At 35.3% G+C, this 26595-nt stretch overlaps 2 protein-coding genes across 7 annotated transcripts in view; both read left to right on the top strand.

The window, feature by feature from the left end:
* The first annotated feature begins 980 nt into the window (after nucleotides 1-980).
* On the top strand, nucleotides 981-8503 carry LOC107873685 (glucan endo-1,3-beta-glucosidase 4). Of its 6 annotated transcripts, none has more exons than XM_016720615.2 (6): nucleotides 981-1286; nucleotides 1721-1773; nucleotides 3074-3226; nucleotides 5919-7166; nucleotides 7948-7975; nucleotides 8192-8503. In XM_016720615.2, exons 3-6 carry the CDS (start codon nucleotides 3154-3156, stop codon nucleotides 8346-8348), a joined length of 1506 nt encoding a protein of 501 aa, XP_016576101.2. In that variant the 5' UTR covers nucleotides 981-1286; nucleotides 1721-1773; nucleotides 3074-3153; the 3' UTR covers nucleotides 8349-8503. The 6 variants fall into 6 exon arrangements, with proteins under 6 accessions (XP_016576101.2, XP_016576105.2, XP_047252779.1 ...); XM_016720619.2 differs by having other exon boundaries at nucleotides 1023-1286; nucleotides 1698-1773; XM_047396819.1 differs by having other exon boundaries at nucleotides 1284-1610.
* A 4819-nt stretch (nucleotides 8504-13322) lies between these two features.
* Nucleotides 13323-26595, top strand: part of LOC107873729 (constitutive photomorphogenesis protein 10) — a 17819-nt gene continuing 4546 nt past the window's right edge. Inside the window, exons 1-2 of the mRNA XM_016720680.2 lie at nucleotides 13323-13694; nucleotides 21955-22028. Coding sequence (XP_016576166.1) covers nucleotides 13454-13694; nucleotides 21955-22028 — 315 coding nt within the window. The 5' untranslated portion in view covers nucleotides 13323-13453. The remainder of the gene's footprint in view (nucleotides 13695-21954; nucleotides 22029-26595) is intronic.

The raw sequence follows: 26595 nt of genomic DNA, 5'->3' as shown, positions 1-26595 counted from the left end.
GAATAATTTTAAAATAAAAACATTAATCAAGAAACCCCACAAAACATAAAAGTAATAAGAAAATGAAAAAAAATAAAAATAAAGAGGAATTTAAGGGGAATGTACTAGTATATTGAGTTATATTAAGCTAGACAAAGGGCTAAAATCTCTATATCTGTCACATTTTTCAAGAATCTTCAGATCTAGACAGGAAAAAAATAATGAAAAAAGACTTTTTTTTCTTTTCCTTTTCCATATTTCAAGAAAATTATTTTTACTCATTTACTTTTACTTGTTCAATATCCACTATTTTAAATTATATTTTAAAATTTAATATTGAACGTTATTTACTAGAGATAATATACTACTAAAATAACATGTCAATTATCATCTTTTTAATTAATATGCCAAATTTAAATATGAAAAGTAAAAATAAAAATAAACCAAGAAATTATCTTTATTTCATCAATCTGAACACTAGTAGAAGAACAAGAACTTGTATAGTGTATATATATCTGTAAAATTCTGGAATTGAGATTAGCAAAAGTGCTACATTTAATAAGGTCCCTTTGTACTTTCTTGAAAAAGGCCTCATACTCCCCATTTATTTTATTTTTAGGGTAAAATTGCATATATTTTAAAATATATTTTTTATAATAATAATATGAGAAAAGATTATAAATTGTAAAAGCAATATTTTTATAAAGTGAAAAGTGAAAGAGAAAAAACTAGTACTTTCTTGGCATCTTCTCTCTTATGTGGACCCACATAGAGTATGGAAAAAAAGTAGAGTAATTTTTTTATTATCTCCTCTCTTATGTGTACCCACATATAGTATGGAAAAAAGTACGTAATTTTTTTATCTGGATATGTACAAACACATGAATAAAATAATTATTTGGACTATCCTGTACATGGGTATTTATGTTTTTAAAACATAAAGTATAGTTTAGTGTTAAAAATTCAGTCTTTAAGCAAGAAGGTAATGGTAATTAGCAATAATTAAATGTAATAAATGAACCGGTCATTTGGGGTATTGAAGTTACTATTGTAGACTTAATAGTGTCCTATGCTCTTCCAGTTGTGACCACTCATTTCTCTGTTTATTGTACCTAAACAAAAAAGTGTAGTGTGAACTGTGAAGTGGGGTTAAGGTGTTTTCTTGGAAATTCTTGTTCTTTGTGTTGTCAGCTTTGTCACTCAATTGTCTGTTAAGTGTTTACATTTGAGTGTTTTACTAACTCTTATTGGAATCTTGGTTACTAAATTTTCTTTATTTGCTATAGTGGAGCAGAAGTTGAATTAAGGTACTTCGTCTCTTTTACTTCTCTTGTTCTTAATGTTATGTGCTTGTAAATTATTAGTTTGGAGGTGTGGGGTTTTGAACTTTGATGCTAAACTTGTGAAGGTTTTCTTAATCTTTATATAATCCTTGGGATTTTGGTGTCGTCTCTATTGGGGATAGTCTCTATCTCTACGAGTAGGGTTAAGTCTGCGTACAATCTAGCTTCCTGGACCCCAATGTTGTTGTCTTTGTCTGTGCTTTTTAAGGAGTGAGACATGTCTTTATTGGGGACATGTCTTTATCTGGTTAAGGTTTGCGTACACTCTATCTTCCTAGACCCCACTTGGTATGTTGTTGTTGTTTGCTGTTGTCTGTGCTTTTTAAGGAGTGAGATAGTGTTAGTTTCTAATAAAGTTCAGTTCTTTGTTTGAAGTCTTATATGCATTTCTTGATCAGGAGAAGTGGATAAGAGTGAGTGTTTGCTACAGTGGAGCAGAAGTTGGATTAAGGTACGTTGTTTCTCTTACTTCTTTTGTTCCTTCATTTTCTGCTTCTAGTGGAAATGTTGTGTGCTTGTAAAGTAGTTTTGAATGTGGGGTTTTGAACTGAGGCTAAACTTGTAAAGGGTGTCTTAATCTTTAAATTTTTCTTGGGATATTTGTGTTCTTGATACTTTTTTAAGGTGTAAGATGGTGTTAGTTTATAATAAAGTTCAGTTCTTTGAAGGCTTTCGAGCGTTTTGTCGTATCTATCTTAGCCTTGGTGGATAGTTACTTGGTACTTGTTGCTGGTGGCCGGTGGGAGGTGACAGGTATCTCGTGGAAGCAATTAGTCTAGGTTCGTGCAAACTGGTCTGGACACCACAGTACCAAAAATAAGAAGTGGATGAGAGTGACTGTTTGTGGTTATTGGACACTATTTTGCTATTATGAATTGATAAAACACGTCATAATCAATGTTACCTTTGTAGTGACTATGTTTTTTGTTTTTAAACTTCTATGAATTGGACTGATAACTATATGTCACACTTTGTATACTAATAATTAGTTAGTGAAACAGAAAAGTCAAATTCTTGAGAATCTCTAACCTATTTTTTGGGTAGACAGTCATGCTAAACTGCAAAAAGTTTGAATCTTTTTGTTAGGTTCTTGATAAATGGAACCAGACTGTATGGCCACTGCTGAATTCTGGGTTCAGCTAGACATCTTTTTGGAATATTATGCTAAAGACTTCTTATGTAATAGGCGTGTGGGTTTCCGTTTTTTTAATTGCAGGGGGTGGATGGTAAATATTTTTCTTATATGCAAGTAGTTCATGTTGGTGGTATAAGATCCTCAATCAAAAGTTAGAGAGCAAACAACTTCTATTATCACTTTTTTTGAGACTGGTGAACAGCTTCTACTATCACTTTCTGATACTGGTTTGCTTTGAATTACTTTGTTAGAAACACGATCCTCCATGGATACAATGTGGTGACTCAGCATTTTCCTTTAGCTCTTAGCACGTGTATATGTTATTTCGTGTTCATTAGGTTGGATCTTCATCCCTGTTTAGTACTGTTAGGAGAAACCCAACGATATAGACGGATGCTGTTAATTTAAGTTAGAGCATCAAACAGTCCTCACCTTTTTTTAATATCTCCTTTCTTAGTTCTTAGATTTCTCGGGTCGGTTTTACTCGGAAGAATGAAATTTTTGCCTGTTAAGTTTTGCACTTCTGCTTATCTTCAAAGTTATAGTCATACAGCTGAGCTCATTTGCTTTCTTTTCAATCAAAACTAGCTTCAACTTTTTTTACTTTTTTTTTCAGTTTTTCCTGTAGCTCCCTCTTGACAAATACCATTTGAAGCAACAGTTGGCGGCTGATTGATATTAGAGTTGAAGTTTTGTATGCTTCTGATGACGCTTAAACCGTGGCTTGCCATATCTATACTGTTTTCTTTCTTTCTATCAAATGTAATAGGTAATGCAGTAAGTTTCTCCCTATCAGTTCAATAATGTGATTTCTATGTATTGATTCCGCACATTGGTTAATATCATGGAACGGCCCTTATACGGATATATGATTTGCTTTATAATAGGAAATATCTGTTTGTATCAATTAGCTAGGGTATGTTTGGAAAATACTCCCGTCATTTCAATTTGTTTGTCTTACTTTCCTTTTTAGTCCGATTCAAAAAGACTGCCACTTTCCTTTTTAGCAACTCTTTAGTTCTAACTTTTCACACGGCATGTTTAAGACCACAAGGTTAAAAGGCATTTTGGTACAATCTACGTATCTTTAGTTTAAGACCACGATTCAAAAGTAGTCTTTACTTTCTTAAATTCCGTGTCAAGTCAAAACCAGACAAACAAATTGAAATGTAAGGAGTAAAAATAGACGTTAAATTTGGGGACTCACAATAAATCCTTGTGGTTGGGCCCCTGAGCATAGTGGTAACTTTAGTGCACCGGTTGCCCTTGCCCTTTACACTTTAATCATCGAATTTGAATTATTAAAAACTTTATATCGTGTTGCCTGTGTCATTTATTGAATGCTAATTGGAATCTTCTTGTTTATCTTTCAATTTACTAGTTCATTTATTTACGTTTATTGTCATGCAACTTAAGTATAAAGATCATTTATTTCCTATTTCATAGGCTTTTCTAATTTAGCTTATCAAAAGTTTCTTTTGGGGAATAATGCATCGGTTAATTACACAGATTAAGTTGTAACACGCACTAGTATGTAGCTCTAAATGCTAGTTAAACAAATAAATGTTCTAATTTATAAGACATGTGGATAAGCTTTGAGTAAAATATGTTAACTTTTCAAAGATTAAGTTAATTAAAAAAATCACAGAGGAAGTTAAAGTTAACTGAATATTGTGAATATCTAGTAATATCAACCATCTTCAGGTTTTGTTATGCTGCGGTTGCATTACTTTCAAGCTTTTAAGTGTCAAGTAATGTGACTCAAGCTGAGCACATAGTATCTAGTTACTCAATACACTTAGTTTTAAATGATAGATTACATTATCTAGCACCGGTCAGTTTGAACCTAAAAGGGCGAGCTTCCATCAGTGATTATTACTATGATGTCCTTCGTCATCTCAATAACAAATGCTGTCTTCGGATGTTAATTTATCAATAGTGCGTCAGGAGTACACTTTAGTGGCAGTATTGCTGCTTTAGGACTGAAGTTAACATTTGGTTGACTACTTGAATATTGTGTTCGAATAAACGCCCCCCTAGTTTTAGTATAGCCTTTTTTGTAACTTGTCAGCTTCCTGCTATAGTACAGACAATTATAATGAAGTTGACAACATCTCTTTTGTACACTTAGCATCTTCTTGGTGCCAGCAATGAACCTACTTAATTCATCAAATATCAATGCCTACATATTCTCATATGTGCAAGCTTAAAACATTTAACATATGTCGACGTGCTAAGCTCTCACGGATGCAAACATGGTTTTGGAGGTTCTCTTACTATGACCTTTCAGCTATTGCGTTGGATATTGCATGAACGCTCACTGTGCAGCAATTGTTAACTGTATTAAGATTACCCGGCTGCTTGGTGAATATCCTGATTCTCTAAATGTGAATGCCGCATTAAATATGAACAGCTGTGTGGTTCACTGATTAATTTTCTATCAGCTGATTCCATGGGATTCAATGCACCAGCATACTGGATTCGTATGATTTGCATAACTCTTTTGACCAGCAGCACCAAAGCACGAATTCAATGAATCTCACGTTTTACATGTGGTGTATGCCAAAATTGTTAACTATGATAAATCGAGAGAATTTTGAGCCTTTGAGGTCTGCATCTTAAGAAAAGTGAGAAGGAATTTGCATATCCCGCTTTGGAGAAGTATGATATCTTCTTTTGTATCTCTTGAAAGATTCTTTTTGTGTAAATTGGTTGGAGTTGGCATGATCAGGCGATATGATTAGAAGAGGGCAAAAGAGGTTAGAAGCTCACCAGACAGTGGTGGTGCCATGGAGTACATAAATGATAAAATTCTATGAGAATGCATGGTAATCTGACAGGACAATGCTATGTACCGTTGAGGCATTTAGCAGTTTTGACAATTACTAAGGTTTATCCAAAGGATCATCGTTCACCAGCCATGACAGAACAACAAGTTTAGAGAAGACTAGAGGAAGCATTGAAGCTGTCGTACAAACTCTTATTGTTTCTTATAGACTTGATGAAGAGACTATTAGCATCATAATATCATTATAAGAATGCAGATAGAAAAAAAGACTAACCAAAAAGGGCTAGTCAGAAGAAATTGGGCGTTTTCTTTTTATTTTATTCCTACAAAGTTAGTTAATGTGCTTTTTGGAATTGGTTTTAGTATTGGTATTTTGATAGTTGTTCCGCCTAGGGTCATTGAAAACGACCTCTCTAACTTCGCAAGGTCCGATAAGGCTGTGTCACACCACCCTTCCCAGACCCCACTTGTGGGATTACACTGGGTGTGTTCTTGGTTTTAGTTTGATAGTTGTTCTAGTCGTTTGTATTGTGATTTCTGCTGCTTACTTACATTTTTATTTATAATGGGTTCCAACTGTCTGAGCTGCTTTCACATTGCCCTTGCATAATAGTAAGTTAAAGGTGCTTTGGTTCATTTGGAGTGTTCATGTGTGTGTTTTTCGGAATTGTAGGTGCATTTGTTGGAATAAACATTGGGACGGATGTTTCAAATTCGCCCCCAGCTTCAGATGTGGTTGCACTCCTTAAAGCTCGTCAGATAACTCATGTACGCCTATTTAATGCTGATGCTCATATGTTGAAAGCTTTAGCCAACACTAGTATCGAAGTTATTATCAGTGTTACAAATAATGAAGTCTTAGGAATTGGAGAGTCGCCATCAGCTGCTGCTGATTGGGTAAATAGAAATGTGGCAGCTTACATGCCCGGGGTAAATATTACGGCTATTGCTGTGGGAAGTGAAGTTCTCACCGCTATCCCAAATGTTGCACCAGTTTTAGTTCCCGCTATGAATTACTTGCATAAAGCATTGGTGGCTTCACAACTTAATCACCAAGTTAAAGTTTCAGCCCCACAATCAATGGACGTGATAGCTAAGTCATTTCCCCCTTCTACCGCCACTTTCAACTCTTCATGGAACTCAACGATCTTTCAGATCCTTCAGTTTCTAAGAAATACAAATTCGTATTACATGTTGAATGCTTATCCGTATTATGAGTATGTTCACTCTGATGGAATTTTTCCTATTGAATATGCTCTTTTCCAACCTCTCTCTGCAGTGAAGCAGATTGTTGATCCGAACACTTTGTTTCATTATGAAAGCATGTTTGATGCTTTAGTTGATGCTACATACAACTCTATTGAAGCACTCAACTTTTCAGATATACCTGTTGTTGTGACAGAGACTGGTTGGCCATGGGCTGGCGATTCCAAGGAGCCAGATGCTACTAAAGAAAATGCGGAAACTTTTAATAATAACCTGATTCGGCGTGTTTCAAATGATACTGGTCCACCTAGTCAACCCAAAAATCCCATTAACACCTTTATTTACGAGATGTTCAATGAAGACAAGAGACCTGGTCCGATCTCAGAAAGAAGCTGGGGGATCTTTTCTACAAATGGGAGCGAGGTTTATCCCATAAGTCTGGGTTCCCCTGGTGGCATTTCTGGCAATTCTAGTAGAGCTTTTTGTGTAGCAAAACCGGGTGCGGACGAGAACAAATTGCAGGACGGAATTAACTGGGCTTGTGGCCAGGGACATGCTAATTGCAGCGCAATTCAATCTGGGCAGCCTTGTTATTTCCCAGATACTTTGCAGAATCATGCTTCATATGCTTACAATGACTATTATCAGAGAATGCGTAGCCTTGGTGGAACTTGTGATTTTGATGGTACAGCAACAATGACAACTCAAGATCCGAGTAAGTTTCCATATCTAGTGTTTTGTTATGTAGTTTCCTTTTTCGTCTTTACACGTGAGTTCTGGAAGACGACTGATCGGTGTCTGGATCTTTTTGGCTGATAATAGTGATTTGTTGATTAACAATCAACGATGTTGATATCTCTCTTTAATTTCCAACTCCCATATCAGTAAGAATCTATTTTGCCTATCTGACTGAAGGCAAATGTGCTCTTTGAGGTCTTATTGTTCCATGTTGAATAAATAAATATCACCTCTTGTTGAGTTTGGCATGACGTATTATCGCATATTCTAGTTCATATGTCTTGATGAAGCTAGAGTAGAAGTGTGTTTCTATTTGCATGTCGAGTTTCGTTGCTCCATACCGAGTTATTTTTTTCCGTTGGGGAGGGGGTAAGTTTATGGAAATGTTGTTTTAGTTGGTTCAATATCTTTATTATTGTTACGGCTTTATTTGACCAATGCTATTAATTTATTTAAATGTTTGTGTACAATATATGAGACTGAAACATTGCGTCTTATTTGCAAGAAAGCCTGCTTGTGTCTATTTAATTTCATACAGATTAAGCAACGGTTCTCCAAGTTGCTCTTTTGCACTTTGGTTCTCTTTTGGTTTTGCGTTTACTTTTCAGCCCCTTGCTCGAATCACAGTTACAAAATCGTCGATAGCGATCTAGAAAGTATTCGTTAAAATTGCAACTTTTTCATCCTGTTTATGTTACCACAACATTTTTCGCATTCTTTTCCGGAACCTGATTCATTTAATGGTTTTCCTGGTGCAGGTTCCAGAACATGTAAATTTACAGGAAGGTGAGATACCTAAACTAAGTAGTCCAGTGCATATATTATCTTTATGAATACAGTTAGACCCCTCTATAGCAGTCGTCCTCTATAACAACATTTCTTTATCCAAGTTTTCTTTTGAAATTTCTTCATGTATCAGAACAAATGACGGTGTTATAGAGAAGCTCAACTGTACTAACATGCTGCGTTTTGTACTGAATTGCTTCCTTTTTTGTCCGACAGTTCGAGCCCAGGTGGTGGGGTGTTCCCTCCGGCAGCATTTGGACCCATCGGTCAGATTTCACGGAGTTCAACGACCCGATCGCCTGTTTTTGTTCGCACAGTGGTTGTATTATTGGCTTTGTTGATGCTTGATGTGAATGTGCATTTTGTTTTCTAGCATATTTAGAAGTGAAGAGTCTTTGCCTTTTTTGGATTCCACTTTGTATTTTGAAGGAAAATTGAACCAACTTAGTGGTAGTGATCATTTTTAGATGATTGATATCTGTTTTTTGACACTCAGACCAGATGATTGAAAATCCAATTTTTTTTAAATCCCCCCCGCCCCCCCCTCTTACCCCTTAAATCTTATATGACGGTGATGTTCTGATTAGCTTGGATGCACCTTTCCTCTTACTTGTATAAGTGCACAAAATTTTGTCCATCGAAGCTCTGACTCTGACGCACGATAAGTAATCAACCCCCCTCCCCCTTAAATCTTATATGACAATAATGTTTTGGTTAGCTTGGATGTGCCTTTCCTCCTACTAGTACGAGTACATGGAATTTTGTCCATCGAAGCTCAGACACATGATAAGTAGTCAACCCCCTTCCCCCTTAAATCTCATATGACAGTAATGTTCTAGTTAGCTTGGATGCACCTTTCCTCTTACTAATATGAGTACATGAAATTTTATCCATCGAAGCTTAGAAACACGATAAGTAATCAACTCCCCCTTAAATCTTATATGACGATGATGTTTTGGCTAGCTTGGACGCACCTTTCCTCCTATTAGTACAAAGTACAGGGAATTTTGTCCATTAAAGTTCAGACACAAATAAGTAATCACTTTCCATCAATCCACACACGATGAGTAATCACTTTCCATCAATGCTCGAACGTAGACATACGAGAAGAAATTACGTTTCATTAATGTTAAGATAAACGAGAAGAAATTACTTCTTAGTAAAGCTTAGTCATATAAGAAGAAATTACTTTTCAACAAAGTATATAGATGTGGAGAAATTATTTTCTTTCAAAGATTAAATGTACAAGGAATTACTTTTCATCATTATTCAAACGAATGACATGAAATCACTTTCTATGGAGTAAAATTTAGACATACGAGAATTACTTTTCACCATTGTTTAAACGGATGACAAGAAATTACTTTCTACTAAAATGTAGACATACGAGAAGAAACTACTTTTCATCAAATCTTAGAAGTGTACTTAGAAATAATCTTTTATTGACCATAAAACTTACGAGAAAAAACTACTTAACTAAGATAATATCTATTTGTCAAGTTATGGTTGTTTTTTTTCAATTTTGAGAAGAATTTACTTTTCATCAAATCTCAAATGTGTACGAAGAAATAATCTTTTATTAAAAATTGGACTTACGAGAAGAAATTACTTAACTAAGATAACATCTATTGGCAAAGTTGTGGATTTTTTTTTTCATTTCTTTTTAATCTTTATTTTTGAAGATGAAGATATGTTTGGATGAGGTTGTTCTCTGAATGTTGAGATTCTAAAAGGATAGAACTTGACAAATGGGTCCACCATTTTCATAGTTGATACTTATTCTTTTTCATTTTTACAAAGATCATTATCCTTTCGTAAAGAAAGCTAAAAGTAAAAAAAAAAGTTAAAAGAAAAATGAAAGCTTACAAATATATTTTTTACATCTTTTTATTTTAATAATCGTGATGTTTGAGTTACTTTCAAATATCTTTAATTGATAGGTAGAAAGAATAGATTTAAATTATTTTTAAAAAATTTAAGGATATTTTTTATTTAATAAATTGAAAGAGGGGTAAATTTAATTAATAAATAAAAGAAGAATATTTTAAAATTATTTCTGATACGAATGGTTTTGAACCTTTTTTGATTTAATTGTATTGACATGGGGTAGAAAATTTTATGTAAACGTTTATTAGAACTATCATAACGAGTAAATATGAATTCATAATTTTTTAAATATAATAAATTTAATGCAATAAATCTAAAATTTGAATTATCAAATTTAACTTTTGAATTTGCATCTGTCTCCAATTAACTGTGTTCCTAAAGCTTTAACAATTTTCTTCTTTTAAAAAAAAAAAAAAAAACAAAGATAGTGGAAGAAAAGATCAAGAAAGGCCGAATCATAAAATTTTAAGGAAAATCATAAAATTTTAAGGCAAATAATATAAATCCTAATAATTTAGAGGTTGATTATAAATTTTTTTAACATTTTATACAATTAATGAAAAATTGATTTTGGATCTGTCGAGATACATAATTTGCTTCCTGATACATTTTTTTAATTTTGAGTTTGTCGAGATACAGAAACATCCAATGAAGATATATTTTTTCCTTGTAAACTTATATAATTAGCTCTCTTTCTAAAATTAACGTCTTCATGCTTCTTGATCATTAACGGACACAAAATATAATTTTTTCATCTTTTTTATAATAGTTGATAAATTATTGATAATCATCCTTACTTTAGGATTTTTATCAATATGTTGTCGTATTTTTACTTTTCATAATTTATTAATAATCCTCCTTATAATAGAATTTCTATCAATTCATTATTATTTTTAATATTTTACAATTATCTGCACACATACACGACATGACATCACATTTTTATAATATTTTTCATATTAAATTATATTTTTTAATATTTCCAACATTCTTTACATTTTTTACAATTACAAATCAATATCTGCATTTTGTATATTTTTACGGTCCGCAAATGTTAAATCGGATCAATTATTTTTACACAGTATAATAATTCAATGTCTTATCGCATTCGACAATGACCACACAATAATGTCTTGTCACATCCGACAATGACTACACAATGATGTCTTGTCATATCCGATAATGACTACACATAATGTCTTGTCACATCTGACAATGACAGCTCAATGACACCATTCTTTGGATAATAATTTTATCCATTGGACAAAAGATGAAAATTCTTTGGTTAATATCCTAAGGATCAAAGGATGTGCTATTATATAAAAAGGGTACATCTCATTATCCACTGGACAATAAGAGGTGCCCAATTTCATTATAAATAGGAGTGATGGAAAGACATTTTCACACACACATTTTTATTCTTCCTCTCTCTCAAAAAATTCACACATATTTTTCACCTTTTTCTCCCCTTTCTTAAACACAAAATTTGTTCATCTATTTCTTTTTCTCAAAAATACATACATATACTCAAAATAAATACTTTGGCCAATGAAATTATCTCTCCGTCTGAATATTTGAGGTCACCCCAATACAAAAGACAGATCTTTACTTTTTAAATTATTTATTTTATATAAATAGACACACGACCGATGAAATTATCTCTCCGTCAGATACTTGAGGTTACTCCATTACTAATGACGGACTTTATTTTCAAAATGTTACTATTTTATATTAAACTAAATACTGGGCCGATGAAGAAATTTTCGTCGATTTTCGAGGCCTCCGTAAATAAAAGACGGATATTACGTATACAAATACGTAACAAAAATAAATAAATTCGAGCGATGATGAAATCTTTACAATTTCATTGCAACACAAAAGGTTTTGTGATTCGTATCTTGGCAAGGGGATTTAGGATGACCAATTAATCGAGCAACCACTTCATAGCCATGGCGTATCTAAAATTTAATCCGAGCCCACACTTTGATAAAACATTTCTATTTTTATGTATATATGCACACATAGTTTCTAGTTTATTTTACTTTGTTACTAACATGTTTGTACAGGGGTTTCGAGATTGTTTGTCGGAAAATGACATTCAGAAGAAGAATCTTTTATTTATATTATTTTCTTACATATCAAATATAGTGAAAACTTTACCTTTTGGGGTGTTGGGCGGGAGTATTCTTTATCTACATAATACGCGTTTAGGCAAAACTTAGGCCTTTAATATTTAGAAAAAAGAATTAAGTTAATCAAGTAATTCACATATTATGTAGTTTTTTCTTCTCAAATAAATCTTTACTTTTCTCTGTAACGTTAATCAAGTAAAAATATTATTTGTAAATACTTTTCCTTTTCATGGCACATCAAAATACATTTCTTTTCATATGTCACAAAATACTTTTTTTTTTCACATGTAATTTATACATTGTTATACATATCTTTTACATGTTTTTATAACAATAGATTTTATTTGTATATTTAATATACATATATTTTTACATAGTTTTACATTTGTATTTTTTTGAAAGAATTATTTCATATTTAATACACATACACTTTTACATTATTTTAAATATATATACCTCCTCCCTCATTGATAAGTTTAGTCTAGCTGGGTACCACATTTATGGATCCTGAAGGGTGCCTAACCCTTTTTCTTCCGGATAACTTGAACCCTTACGTAGAATCTCAATTGTTTTTTCGCAGACTAAATACATCAATCATACGTGTTAATAAATAAAAAGGTTTCCTTATTTTCTTTTAAAAATTAGATGGCGACTCTGTACAAATTTTAATTCTTTTAGAGTCCAATAAGTCATGTTTTGTTTAACCTCGACAAAAACAAGGCATAACAATACATTTTTTCGATTTTAAATTTGTCAGAATATATAATACATTCAACAAAGACACATTTTTTCTTTATAAATATACATAATTAACTTTCATTATATTTTATAAATATATCAGCTTTTCGATACATTCCATACATAATTAGTTGAAATTTTTATAATTATCTTCTACTAATAAAATTTTGGATAAATATGATGAATTAAAGTGTTATTTACACGGAAAATTATTTTTAAAGTTTGAACCAATTTGCTTTCTCCTTCAGGAGAAAATATTTCCTCCGTCCTATTTTATTTGTCTCAAATTAACTTAACATATTAATTAAGAAAATTAATTAATAACATGCTAGTTTATCATAGTATATGTTTATATTTTAATTTGAAGAAAAAATAATTAATGTAAAGGATAAAATATGAAAAAAATTTATCTTATTTTATTTGTTCTAAATTGACTTAACATATTGATTAAGAAAAATAATTAATAATATACTAGTTTATTATATAATACATATTTATATTTTAATTTGAAGAAAAATAATTAATGTAAGGATAAAATATAAAAAAAACTATCTCTTTTTAATTTGTAAAATAGTTATTTAAAATGAGAAATTAAATTAAAAAATTTGGGATAAATGAAGTAACATAGTTATGAAAGAAAAAAAGAACGGGGTCTTATCGAATAGCATAGAGCAGCAGGAATAAAAGCCTTTGCACTTTGATAAACTGGAAAAAAAAGGAAATGTACGGCGGAGCACCGTCGGCCGGAATAGGAACAAGCGGCGGCGGCGGCGGCAGCGGCAGCGGAGGTAGAGGAAGAGGAGGAGGAAGAACATGGCCGTCGACGACGTCGGTATCATCATCAGGTAAGAGAATACAGAAAGAGATGACAGAGTTAAGCATGGAAGCACCGCCAGATTGTGCAGCGGGACCTAAAGGCGATAATCTTTATCATTGGGTTGCTACTATATTCGGTCCTCCCGGTAATATTTTTATCTTTTTAGTGTCAGTTGTTCACTTTTCGTACCTGAACTATGATCATGTCTCGGAGTCTAAGAAAGAATGAAAGAAATATTTTTGAAACTTGTGTTTAAAATAAGTTACATGTTTGTGTGACTTGCAACTTATTTTATGCTTGTGTGACTTGGGCTTTAATAGCCTCTTTGCTTCTTCGAAGGTAGAAGGTAGTGGTATGGACTGCGTACACTTTATTTCAAGGCCCCACAATGTGTGGGAATAAACTAGATATGTTTTTTTTTTTTTTTGGTTTCCCAAGGTATCCCACAGACGGCAGCCGTGAAACAAATCCTCCGTTCCACTCTTAGCGCATTAAGCGGTAGAGAACTGTCACAGAGTTTTCTCCATTCACCAGAGGTGGGGATCGAACCCCCAACCTCTTGCTTAAGGGGTGAGGTGCTGAACCACCACACCAACCCTTGCGGTTAACTAGATATGCTGTTGTTGTACAGGTTTATGTGACTATAGTGGGGTAAAAATAGATATTTTAAAGTTAAATTATTACAACTAAATATAGAAATATATCATTCTTTTATCACTGGGTTGCTACTCTCTTCTGTCCTTCCGGTAATATTTCCATCTTTTTTCATAAGTTTATAACCTTTAATGTCAGTTGTTCACTTTTCGTACCTGAATTATGATCATGTATCAGAGCTTAAGAAAGAAAGAAAAACTTCTAAAACTTGTGGTGATTAAAATAAGTTACATGTTTGTGTGACTATAGAGTTTAAGGAAGAAAGAAATACTTTTAAAATTTATGGTGATTAAAATAAGATACATGTTTGTGCGACTATAGAGGAGTAAAATAGATATTTTAAACTTAAATTGTTGCAACTAAACATAGAAATGCATCATTTTTTTATCATTGGGTTGCTATTCTCTTTGGTCCTCCCGGTAATATTTCACCTTTTTCTTACACAAGTTTAAAGTTAAATTGTTACTAAATATACTCTCTTCGGTCCTCCTGGTAATATTTCCATCTTTTTTCACAAGTTTCTAACCTTAATAGCTATCAATTTTCCCTTTTCGTACTTGAACTATGATCAGGTATCATAGTTTAAGAAATAACTAAATACTTTTGAAACTTGTGGTGATTAAAATAAGTTACATGTTTGTGTAACTACAGAGGGGGGTATAATAGATATTTTAAAGTTAAATTGTTACTCACTCTGGTTCAAAAAGGACATCTATTTTTTTTTTTTAATCTGTTTCAAAATGAATGATTCTTTACTTTTTTGATAACTTTTTAATTCCAATTTTCTTCGTCATGGCATGTTTAAGACCACAAGATTAAAAATATTTTGGTAGATTTGACATAACTTTAATTTAATACCACAAGATTCAAAAGTCTTTTTTTGTTTTCTTAAACTCCGTGCCAAGTCAAAATAGGTTGTTCTTTTTGAGGGGGGGGGGGGGTGTTGTACTAAATATAGAAATGTGTCATTCTTTTGTCATTGGTTGCTACTCTCTTCGGTCGTCCTGGTAATATTTCCACTTTTTTTGCCAGTTTCTAACCTTAACTATGAGTTGCTCACTTTTCGTACCTAAAGTATGAGCATGAATCTACTCCTTTTACTTGTTACGGAGTTTTAAGTAGTTTAAGAAAGAAAGAAACACTTTTGAATCTTATGGTATCAAATAATTACATGTGTGTGTGACTATAAGATTATTTCATTAAGGGTAGAATATAATTTTAAAGTTAAGTTATTACTAAATATAGAAATGTGACATTCTAACTTTTAAGGGTAAAATTTTTCACCTTTTTTATGAGTTTCTAACCTTAACTGCCAGTTGTTTCCTTTTCGTATCTGAACTATGATCATGTATATACTCCTTTCGTCTCAATTTATATGAGTTAGTTTGACGTGATACGGAGTTTAAGAAAGAAATGAACCTTTTTGAAACTTGTGTTTAAAATAGTTACATGTTTGTGTGGCTATAATTATGGGTAAAATGGATATTTTAAAGTTAAATTGTTATTAAGTATAGAAATATGTCATTCCTTATCATTACTAAATGTAAAATTGTGTCATTCTTTATCATGGGGTTGCTACTCTTCGGTCCTCCTGGTATATTTCTCTTTGAAAGATTTTATCTTTCAATTTTTTTTTGAGTTGATCTTCGAAAATACACCTTAAACTGTTTTTTTTCTCCTAGTTTCACACCTCAATTATTGTTTGTTTTCCTTTTCTATCTAAAACACATCTCAATTATCAACTGTTACTTTTTCCTAATAGAGCTATTACCAACGTAACTATGAACCATTCCTTTTTCCTATCAGAACTAGTACCAACGTTAAGTGATAGAGTCAAGATTTTCATTAAGGGCATTTAAAATATAAAAAAGTAAATTCACAAAGAAGTTCAAAGGGTTCAACATTTACTATATATGCATAAACTGTAATTTAACCATATATAAATTGTGTAACTTTTTGTCGAACCCCTTGACCCTACCTAGGCTCTATCTCTACCATAGTACAGGTAGGAAAAGAGAACAACTGATAATTGAGGTATGTTTTGATACATAGATGGTGATAGTTCACGTAGAAAAATGCACAAATGATAGTTGTAGTGTGAAATTTGCGAAGAATAAATAATTAAGGGGTGTTTTTTACAATCATTTGTTTTTGTTTTTCATTCTTTTATTATAAAATGTTGAACCTTTTTTCCCCTTCTTTTTCTAAACGGGTCAACAAAATCAACATATGTATTTGAGAGATTGTCCTCGGGATGGAGAGTAGGTATGAATACTAGTTGTTGAGTTGAAGCATAAAGTTGCGTTCTTTATATGATACCAATGAGACGGGGAGGTAGCGGGGCACGGAGGACCACCGGCGGCAACAACCAGGCGGCTAGCAACAGAGCTTCGAACTTTCCAACATGACAGGCGGTTTCACGACCATGTAGGCGGCACGGCATACGATATCAAAGCTTCTGTCAACACCACAGACGCAGAGTCTAACCTTTCCAACATGATAGGCGATTCACGTCTATATGGGCGGCAAGCCATACGAAATCAAAGCTTTTAATCGACACACCACAACTTTCCTACGACTGAGCTACGCATCCAGAAGGACTGTTTGCTTTAGCAACAAAGACTTCACAACCCTGAACGGGATGACATGACTTTGAAATTGAGCTACACATCTGGATGGTTTGCCTTGGTAACAAAGACTTCGCAACCCTCAACGGGATGACATGACTTTCTTGGTCTTAGAACACAGGGAATCCTTTGTCTCCTTAGTACAAGACTGTTCCATATATGACATAAACGGGTCTTACGGCGGCTCTCCCTGTTCTGTTGTCCTCAAGCATCTGCGGAGTAAAAAGGTGTATTAAGGCAGACCTCAAATCTGCATGTTCTTTCTAAGATAATGAATCAATTCGGAAAGCTATGGCATGGACTAAGCCAATTTCGTTTCATATACATGGAAAGGACTCAGACGTCTACGTCGCGTGGACAAAGCCGACTTTGTTTTCATATTCATGGAAAGTACCTTCGTAGTTCCATGTTGTAGTCGCAACAAGTACCTCGCCGAAGTATTTCCTTACCCCACCGCTCCAACCTAAAGGACCGAAGTACCCATCCCTTTGGAAGAGAGAAAACAAGAGCAAGAGAGTTTAGTCAACATACATCTTTATTGAAAATATGAAAAGCTTACAAGAGGGGAGGATTTTGTCCAAGTATAGAGTAAATCTCTAAGTGGAGAAATTGATGCCCTTTACCTAAAGGCCTAGGTTTCCTTTAATAGGAGAAGGAAGCTTACTAGATATGCTAAACCTATGGATAAACATGAAATAAAATATTACAATCCTATCCTATCAACTAAGGGATAGACATTATCCGTTATGACTGGATAAGTCTTATCCTTTTGTAAGGGATAAGCTTTATCTGTTATGACTAGATAAGCCATATCTTTATTCACACCGGGCCCTACTAACGTGTGACGGGGCCAAATAAAAATGAAACACACTAATGTTGTTGGCATGTGATAGCATGTGCAAGCAGGTGAGTCAACAACTTGCAAGAAGGGACCACACATCTGCTAATAGCTGCTTAAGTTTTCTGATACTAACTTTTCAGTTAAGTAGCTCCAGCAATTTCTTGGTGTGATTAATTATGTTAGACGTCAACCTTGATGTCTCTACCTATATCTCCCCGCTCATGAAGATGCTAAAGAAAAATGCTCCAGCTTGGGGAAAAGAGCAGGATGATGCGGTCTGGAAAATCAAAGGAATCTCCAGCGATGTCAAGACACTCCATATCCCGTCAGACGGACAAATGATATTGCAGAATGATGCTAGCAACGACTATTGGAGTGCATTTCTCCTGGAAGAAAAAGAAGGCCAGCGAAAAGTATGCGAACATGCAAGTGGAAAGTTCAAAGAGGCAGAACAACACTATCATTCCACCTTCAAGGAAATTCTTGCTGTGAAGAATGGAATCAAGAAGTTTAACTTCTTCCATATTCACACTGAATTTCAAATCAAAATGGATATGCGGGCTTTTCCCAAAATTGTCCAGCTGAATCCAAAGGTCATCCCAAATCTGCAGATTCTCCGGTGGTCTCAATGGTTTTCTCCCTACAAATTTTGAGTAAAGCAAATCAAGGGAAAGGAGAACATCTTGGAGGCCTTCCTGTCAAAGCCGGAGGAATTCTCTTCCAAACACTGTTCGATGAAAGAGAAGGAGGAAACAACGCCAACCATCAGACTCATGCGACCACTCATCAAGCACGACATCGACTGGTGGATAGAAGAAGGATACGCAAGTTCATCGCCACCGGCCCCATCCAACACTGCCTGAAAGATGACGTCAGATGACATGTGCAAGAAGTTACCCTCTCCAGCGGGTTACCCTCCTTTCCAAGAAAATCCTGTTAGATGGGTTACCCTCGCTAGTGGGTTACCCTTTCCAGTGGGTTACCCTCATCTCCAAGGAAACCCTCTTTTCAGTGGGTTACCCTTTCAAATGGGTTTGTCCTGAAGTTGCTGACTCATCTACTTCAAAGACAAGGAGCTTATCCACATGCTTTCAAGATGCCTATGAAGCTGCTAATGCACCTACCTGCAAGCTGTTGACTCACCTACTTGCCATGATGTCATATGCCAACAACATTAGTGAGTTTTGTTTTTATTTGGCCCGTCACATGTTAGTAGGGCTCGGTGTGAATAAAGATAAGGTTTACCTAGTCATAATAGATAAAGCTTATTCCTTACAAAAGGATAAGACTTATCCGGTCATAACTGATAATGTCTATCCTTAGCTGATAGGATAGCAACAACAACAAAAAACCCAGTAGATTCCCACATTGTGGGGTCTGGGGAGGGTAAAATGTACGCAGTCCACACCACTACCTCCGAAGAGGCAGAAAATAGCTAATAGGATAGGATTGTAATAGTTTATTTAATGTTTATTCGTAGGTTTAGCTTATCTAGTAAGCTTCCTTCTCTTATAAAAGGAAGCATAGGCCTTTAGGTAAAGAGTATCAATTTCTCCACTTAGAGATTTACTGTCTACTTGGACGAAATCCTTCCCTCTTGTAATCTTTTCATATTTTCAATAAAGATGTTTGTTGGCTGAACTCTCTTGCTCTTGTTTTCTCTCTTCCAAAGGGATGGGTGCTTCGGTCCTTTAGGTCAGAGCGTAGGGTAAGGAAATACTTTGGCGAGGTACTTGTTGCGACTGCAACATGGAACTCCGAAGGTACTTTCCATGAATATGAAATGAAGTCGGCTTCGTCCACGCGACGTAGACGTCTGAGTCCTTTCCATGTATATGAAACGAAATTGGCTTAGTCCATGTCATAAATTTTCGAATTGATTCGTTATCTTAGAAAGAACACGCAGATCTAAGGTCTGCCTTAGTACACCTTTTTCTTCCGCGGACGCTTGAGGGCAACAAGCCAGGGAAAGCAACCGTAAGACCCGTTTATGTCATATATTTAACAGTCTTGTACTAAGGAGACAAAAGATTTCACGTGTTCTAAGACTTGCAAAGTCATGCCATCCCGTTGAGGGTTGCGAAGTTTTTGTTACCAAGGCAAACCGTCCGGATGTGTAGCTCAATTTCAAAGTCATGCCATCCTGTTCAGGGTTGTGAAGTCTTTGTTGCTAAAGCAAACCGTCCTTATGGATGCGTAGCTCCGTCGTAGGAAAACTATGGTGTTGTGTCGATTAAAAGCTTGGATTTCGTCTGGCTTGTTGCCTATATGGATGTGAATCGCCTGTCATGTTGGAAAAGGTTGGACACTGTGTTTGTGGTGTCGACAGAAGCTTTGATTTCGTATAGCGTGCCGCCTACATGGTCGTGAAACCGTCTGTCATGTTGGAAAGTTCGAAGCTCGGTTGCTAGCCTGCTGGCGCCGGTGGTCCTCCGTGCCCCGCTGCCTCCCCGTCTATTTACATAAAAAATATGATATTTGGAAAAAAGGTACTCCCTCCGTCCCAATTAATGGGAAAATGCTTTACTGAGCATGGAGTTTAAGAAAGATTTTTGATACCTGTGGTCTAAAACAAGTCATAAATATTTGTATGACGATAAATTATCTCATTTAAGGATTAATGAAGATAAAATGAGAAGTTAAATTGTCACTAAATATAAAAAAAAAATGTCATTTCTTTTGAATTGACTAAAAAGGAAACAGTGTCACATAAATTGGGATGGGGGAGTAGTATTTAAAGTTGAGTTGGAAAAGGTATTTGAAAATTGAAGTTGTGTCTTGATATGAATTTTAACTTTAAAAAAGTTAAAATTTTGTGCATGAAAGAAATTTTTCTCTTGAAAATTAGTTAAATTTGAAAAATTCATTTTTAAAACTTTTCAAAAAATCAATCTAATGTATATTGTTTTGTATAAAACTTTTGGAGATAAAGGAACACAAAAAAATCAAAGGACAAACAACTTAGTTCCCTTTGGGCATAAATACTACTCCCTCTGTCTGTCCCAATATATGACACTGCCGAATTGGGATGAAGATTATGAGAAAAGGAACTTTTGAAACTTGTAATAATCTTAGATATTTGTGTGGAGGTAAGATGGGAATTTTAAAATTAAATTGCTTATAAATATAGAAGTTGGCATTTCTTTTGGGACAAACCGAAAAGGAAAACATGCTACATTAATTAGGATAGAGGGAGTATACCAGTATCTGCAAACTTGCAAATTCTGTACTTTTGAACTTGAAGAGAAATGTTGAAACAGTGGTTGAAGGTGTATTTTATGTGAAATGCTGGTTTCCGATCATAAAGTTGTCTTTTGGCTTGTGTAGTTAGTGCCCAAACTCAAATTGAACTTTCACAGTTTCTTTTTTAAATTTCTACTAATGTACTATACTTCCTCGGTCCACCTAACAACAACAACATACCCAATAAAATCCCACAAGTGAGGTCTGTGGAGGGTAGTGTGTACAGACCTTACCATTACCTTGGTCCACTTGGCGTTTCTTGAATTGACATAAGAGGTATATTTGACCAATTCCGTGTAGCATGTGGGACGACTTCATCTTGAAAGTAAAAAACGTTTTATTTACTTAATTGTGTCTTGAGAGTTATCCAAAACAAAAGGAAAAACTCCAAATTGTGTGGCTTGACTTTTTGGGGCCAAGCACGTGGAAATACTTTTTGTTAATCGATTTGGTGAGACTTAAATCCTGTATGCTTCTTGGCAGGAATATGAAAGGTCATACATTCACTTTATATGTGGAAATCTAGCCCATAATGTAAAACATGTAGGTTGATTTTGCACCATACCATGTTTTTCTTATGCTGACGAAATCTTACTGTCACTGATCTTGAATCTTTAAATAATAGGAAAAACAGAATGTTAACCTTTGATGGAAGTAATTACTGTATCCTCCATGCTGATGTGGCCATGCTGATTTTCTGGTTTTCTTTTTCTGAGTTTGTTTTTCACAAACTGAATGCCGTTATAAGTACTTCAAACTGATTTATGTGACAGTTTCAAATACCATGCTCTAGATCACCGTTTTGGGCCCTTGGTATCTTAAATTTGGTTGTATCCGTCTGCACTACCTCCATGAGGCAGGGGTAAGGTCTGCGTACTCTCTTCCCTCTCCTGGCTCCACCTGTGGGATTACACTGAGTTTGTTGCTTGCTGTTGTTGTATTCTTCTGCTTGATTTTCCTATTATTAGATGGATGAGTTTATTGCTTCAAGTTACTGAAGAGTCCCTGGTACTTCTCTAACTGAAGTATGTTTCTTGCAGGAACACCTTATGAGGGTGGCATTTATTTTCTTGATATAACCTTTCCTTCTGATTATCCATTTAAACCTCCAAAGGTATGTTGAAGTTGCACCGTGAATGTACTATGCGTATGGTTTTGTATAGTGTTGTATTTTTTCTGATCTAGGCATCTACTTTAGTATTTTCTCTGAACAACAAACTTCCAATATTCTCCGTCAATTATACCATTAAAAAAAAAATTCTTTCTTCTGATATGAACTTCAAAACTAGGATGAATTTGAAAGATCTGAGCAAAGATCCTTGTTCCAATAAAATGTTTGCAGAGTTCTTTCTGCTGATTAGAGCTAAGACGACAGCAACATACCTAGTGTATCCCACAAAGTGGGGTTTGAGGAGGGTAAAGTGTACGCAGTCCATACCACTACTTCAGATAGCGAAGATAGCGAAGTAAGGCTTTTTCCGATAGACCCCCGGCTCAAGACAAATAACAATAATAGAAAAGATAGAAACAAAAAATAAGATGAGATAACACACCTATAGATAATAAAAGAAACAAGACACCTACAAAGTAATGCTATACACATTCTATCAGAAAATCACAAACATTACCAAAACACCATGAACAAGGGACTACAGGACACAGACATAACATTCCTGCTATACACACAAATACAAAGAAAGCACTCCTTCCTACTAGCAAGGACACACTACTACCCACCAACCTTCCACCCTAATTTCACATCTTCATATCTAGGGTCATGTCCTCAGTAAGCTGTAATTGTCCCATATAATGTCTAATCACCTCCCTCCAATATTTCTTCAGTCTACCTCTACCCCGTTTGAGGCCATCCATAGCTAATCTCTCGCGCCTTCGCACTAGGGCATCCACGCACTTCCTCATCACATGCCCGAATAGGGGTAGGCATTCGATTTGTTCGGTTTGGTATGTATATTCGATTTTTCGATTTTCGGATTGACGAAAATGTCTACCATGACTAAATCGAAATAAATTTGGTTTAGTTCGATTTCTACAAATTCGGTTCGATTATTTCAGATTTTTATTTCGATTTTGAAGATTAAAGTAGTGAACCTTTCTTTGTCATGACTGGGCATTTAAAATTGGTGATTTTTCTAGAAAAATGATTTTATTCAAACCTATTATTCATTCCTAAATATAAATAACTCAATGCGCATGAAATGAAAAAATATAACTATAAGTTAAACATAATCTATACTTGCAGCGGGAAACTCGACACTCGTCTTGTTTCCTCAAGACCGCCGAAAGCTTGAAACAAGTCAACAACCAGTGTTGAAATGAACACTTAGGGTTAGGGACATAAATCGTAACTCGTAAGACGTTTGACGATTTGGATTACTTATTATATATTATATTTATACTGAATATATATATATATTTATTCGATTTTTCGGTTTAACGGATTTTTTTTTGGAAAAGTCAAAAACCAAATCGTTTAACCGATTTTTTAAAATCTGAAATTGAAACCGATCTAAAAATCCAAAAAATCGAAATCAAAATTAAATTTCGGTTGGGTTTTTCGGATTTGAACCAAAATGTGCCCAGTCCTATGCCTGAAACCGATCTGAAAAAACAAAAAGTCGAAATCAAAATTAAATTTCTGTTTGGTTTTTCGATTTTTCGAATTTGAACCCAAATGTGCCCAGCCCTATGCTCGAACCATCTCAACCGCACTTCCCGCATCTTGTATTCCTCCGAAGCCACTCCAATCTTCTCTCTAATACTCTCATTCCTAATCTAGTCCACACATCCATCGCAACATCCTCATCTCTGCCACCTTCAACTTTTGGATGTGGGAGGTCTTGACTGGCCAACACTCTGTCCATACATTATAGCCGGTTGAACTGTCACTCTGAAGAATCTCAACCGTACTTCCCCCTTCTTGTATTCCTCCGAAGCCACTCCAATCTTCTCTCTAATACTTTTATTCCTAATCTAGTCCACACATCCATCACAACATCCTCATCTCTGCCACCTTCAACTTTTGAATGTGGGAAGTCTTGATTGGCCAACACTCTGTCCATACATCATAGCCGGTCGAACTGTCACTCTGAAGAACTTTCCTTTAAGTTTAGAAGACACTTTCTTATCGTATAAGACTCCCGAAGCAAGCTTTCATTTCAATCGTCCTGCACCAACACGGTATGTGACATCCTTATGAATCTCTCTATTCCCCTGAATCGTAGACCAAAGATACTTGAAACTATCTCTCTTCTGAACGACTTGAGTATCTAGCTTCACTGCCACATCCGCCTTATGCGACAGATCACAGATCAATGAACTTGCACTCCAAGTATTTCGTCTTGGTCCTGCTCAACTAAAACCCTTTTAGACTCTAGGGTTTGTCTCCAAACCTTCAACTTATCATTGACTCCTCACCAGGTCTCTTCAGTTAGGACTATATCATCACCAAATAACATACACCAAGCCACCTCCCCTTGGATATGCTGCGTCAAAACATCCATCACTAAAGCGAATAAAAACGAACTAATCGTCGATTCCTTATGCAACCCTATTAAAACAGGAAATTGCTCCGCATCTCCTCTCACCGTCTCACTGTCCTCACATTAGTCTTCGCCCCATCGTACATATCCTGGATCGACCTAGTGTATGCCTTCTCAAGATAGATGAACACCATGTGTATGTCTTTTCTCCTCTCCCTATACTACTCCACTAGTCTCCTTACGAGATGAATGAGCTCGGTCGTCGTGCAACCTAGCATGAATCCAAATTGATTCTCTAAAATAGTCACGATCCTCTTCAGCCTCAACTCTACCATCCTTTCGCGAACCTTCATAGTGTGACTCAACAACTTAATGCCCCTATAGTTGTTGGCTTGTAGCAACTTTGAATGTCACTCTTATTTTTGTATAACGGGATCATCGTACTCCATCTTCAAGCTTCCGGCATCTTCGTCGTCCTAATGATGACATTAAACAACTTGGTCAGCCACTCCATACCTATCCCGCCAGTGCTTCTCCAAAAATCCACTGAAATCTCGTCTTGCCCAGTCGCTCTACCCCTACACATCCTGCAAATAAAACCCTTAACTTTCTCAATCTTGATATGCCTACAATAACCGTAGTCGCAACACCTCTCCGAGAGCTCAAAACCTTTGACCCCCTCTTCATTCAAGAGTTTATGGAAATACGATTGCCACCTCCTCCTAATGAGGGCGTACTCAACCAATGCTTTGCCATCCTCCCCTTAATGCACTTCACTTGATCAAGGTCACGTGCCCTCCACTTCCTAGCCTTAGCAAGCTTATACTACTTCTTATCCCCGCCTTTCTCCTCCAATACCGCATATAAGCTCTTGAAAGCTCTTGTTTTAGCCGTAACCGCTGACTTATCCTCTTTCCTAGCTACCTTATATTCCTCCTTATTCGTCCACTTCTCTTCATCCTTGCTATCAACCAACTTTGCATAGGCCACTTTCTTGGTCTCCACTTTATTAATTAGAGCTAACACAAGAAATGGTAATTGCTATGAACTAGTAACTTCCCTTATGAAAATTGTCACTTGTGTTCTCTTATATTTAGGTCATGTGTCAAGGATCCAGCCAAATTTTTGTGGAGGTGAATCGAGATTTGAAGTTTATGAGTTCTAGATTCAAGCCTTTTGAGTTACTGAATTCTAAAGTAATAACTTGTACACATTTAATGAGTTTTTAAAGGCAACGGTAGGGCTTGGATCAAAATTACTGGGTTATGCCCTATGTTGCTCGGACTCGGCGGTTATGCCGTTGAACCCATCTCGACGCGACACCGGTGCAGGATTCGTCTCGGATTCGGTCAAACGAATCCGGAGACGTTGCCCAACATCAAGAAGAAAGTTGTCTCCATTATCGAAAGGGAGAAACCGGCGAAGGGAGAAATTCGACGACTTTTCGCCGGCAGAATTTCGATGGGGAAGAAAGAAAACTCAGATCTGTGATTGTGGGTTGTTTTCGGCGAAAGGGTTGTCGCCAGCGGAAGTGTTATCATTGCCGGAATTTTGATGAGAAGAAAGAGTAGAATGCTCAGATCTGGTGGTGGTAGCCGGAATGCTGTGGTCCTATTTTTTAATAATTATATTTTTTAAAAAATAAATTATATTAAAAAGGTAAACCTAATTTATGCAGATCTGGTGAGTGTTTGACTTTTCAAATACTACTCCTAATTAAAAAGAATTTATTTTTTTTCATATAAAAAAATACTATTCCTAATTTAAAAAGTAACTAAAAAAAATTACCTTAAAAGTGAAAAAAGTATAATTTTTTAGGAATAAAATTTCCTTGACACATGGGAAAAAGTAAATTGAAATGACTGCTTAAATATAGAACTATATTTATAATATTTAATTTTTTAGCCGAATCCCCGCACCCGTATCCATAATCGGATTCGCACCCCCGAATCTTAAAAATTAAATTTTGACGAATCCAATTCTCGAATCCGCACCCGTCTCGGATACCCGCACCCGAGTCCATGCAACTTAGGTTATGCTGAACTCTTAACATTCTACTCTATCTCCGCCTCGACAATAGCTGGACACTAATCTCTTAAAGATATAATGCCTTTTGCATTCCCCATGAATATGAATCCTAAGCTGAGTTGCGCGGACTCTCCACTTTCGACGTCGCACCCG

The sequence above is a fragment of the Capsicum annuum genome, chromosome 1 (genome assembly GCF_002878395.1).
Source record: "Capsicum annuum cultivar UCD-10X-F1 chromosome 1, UCD10Xv1.1, whole genome shotgun sequence".
In the NCBI taxonomy this organism is placed as follows: Eukaryota; Viridiplantae; Streptophyta; class Magnoliopsida; order Solanales; family Solanaceae; genus Capsicum; species Capsicum annuum.
The sequence above is the reverse complement of the archived record's forward strand: the minus strand, read 5'-3'. Positions and strand labels throughout refer to the sequence as shown.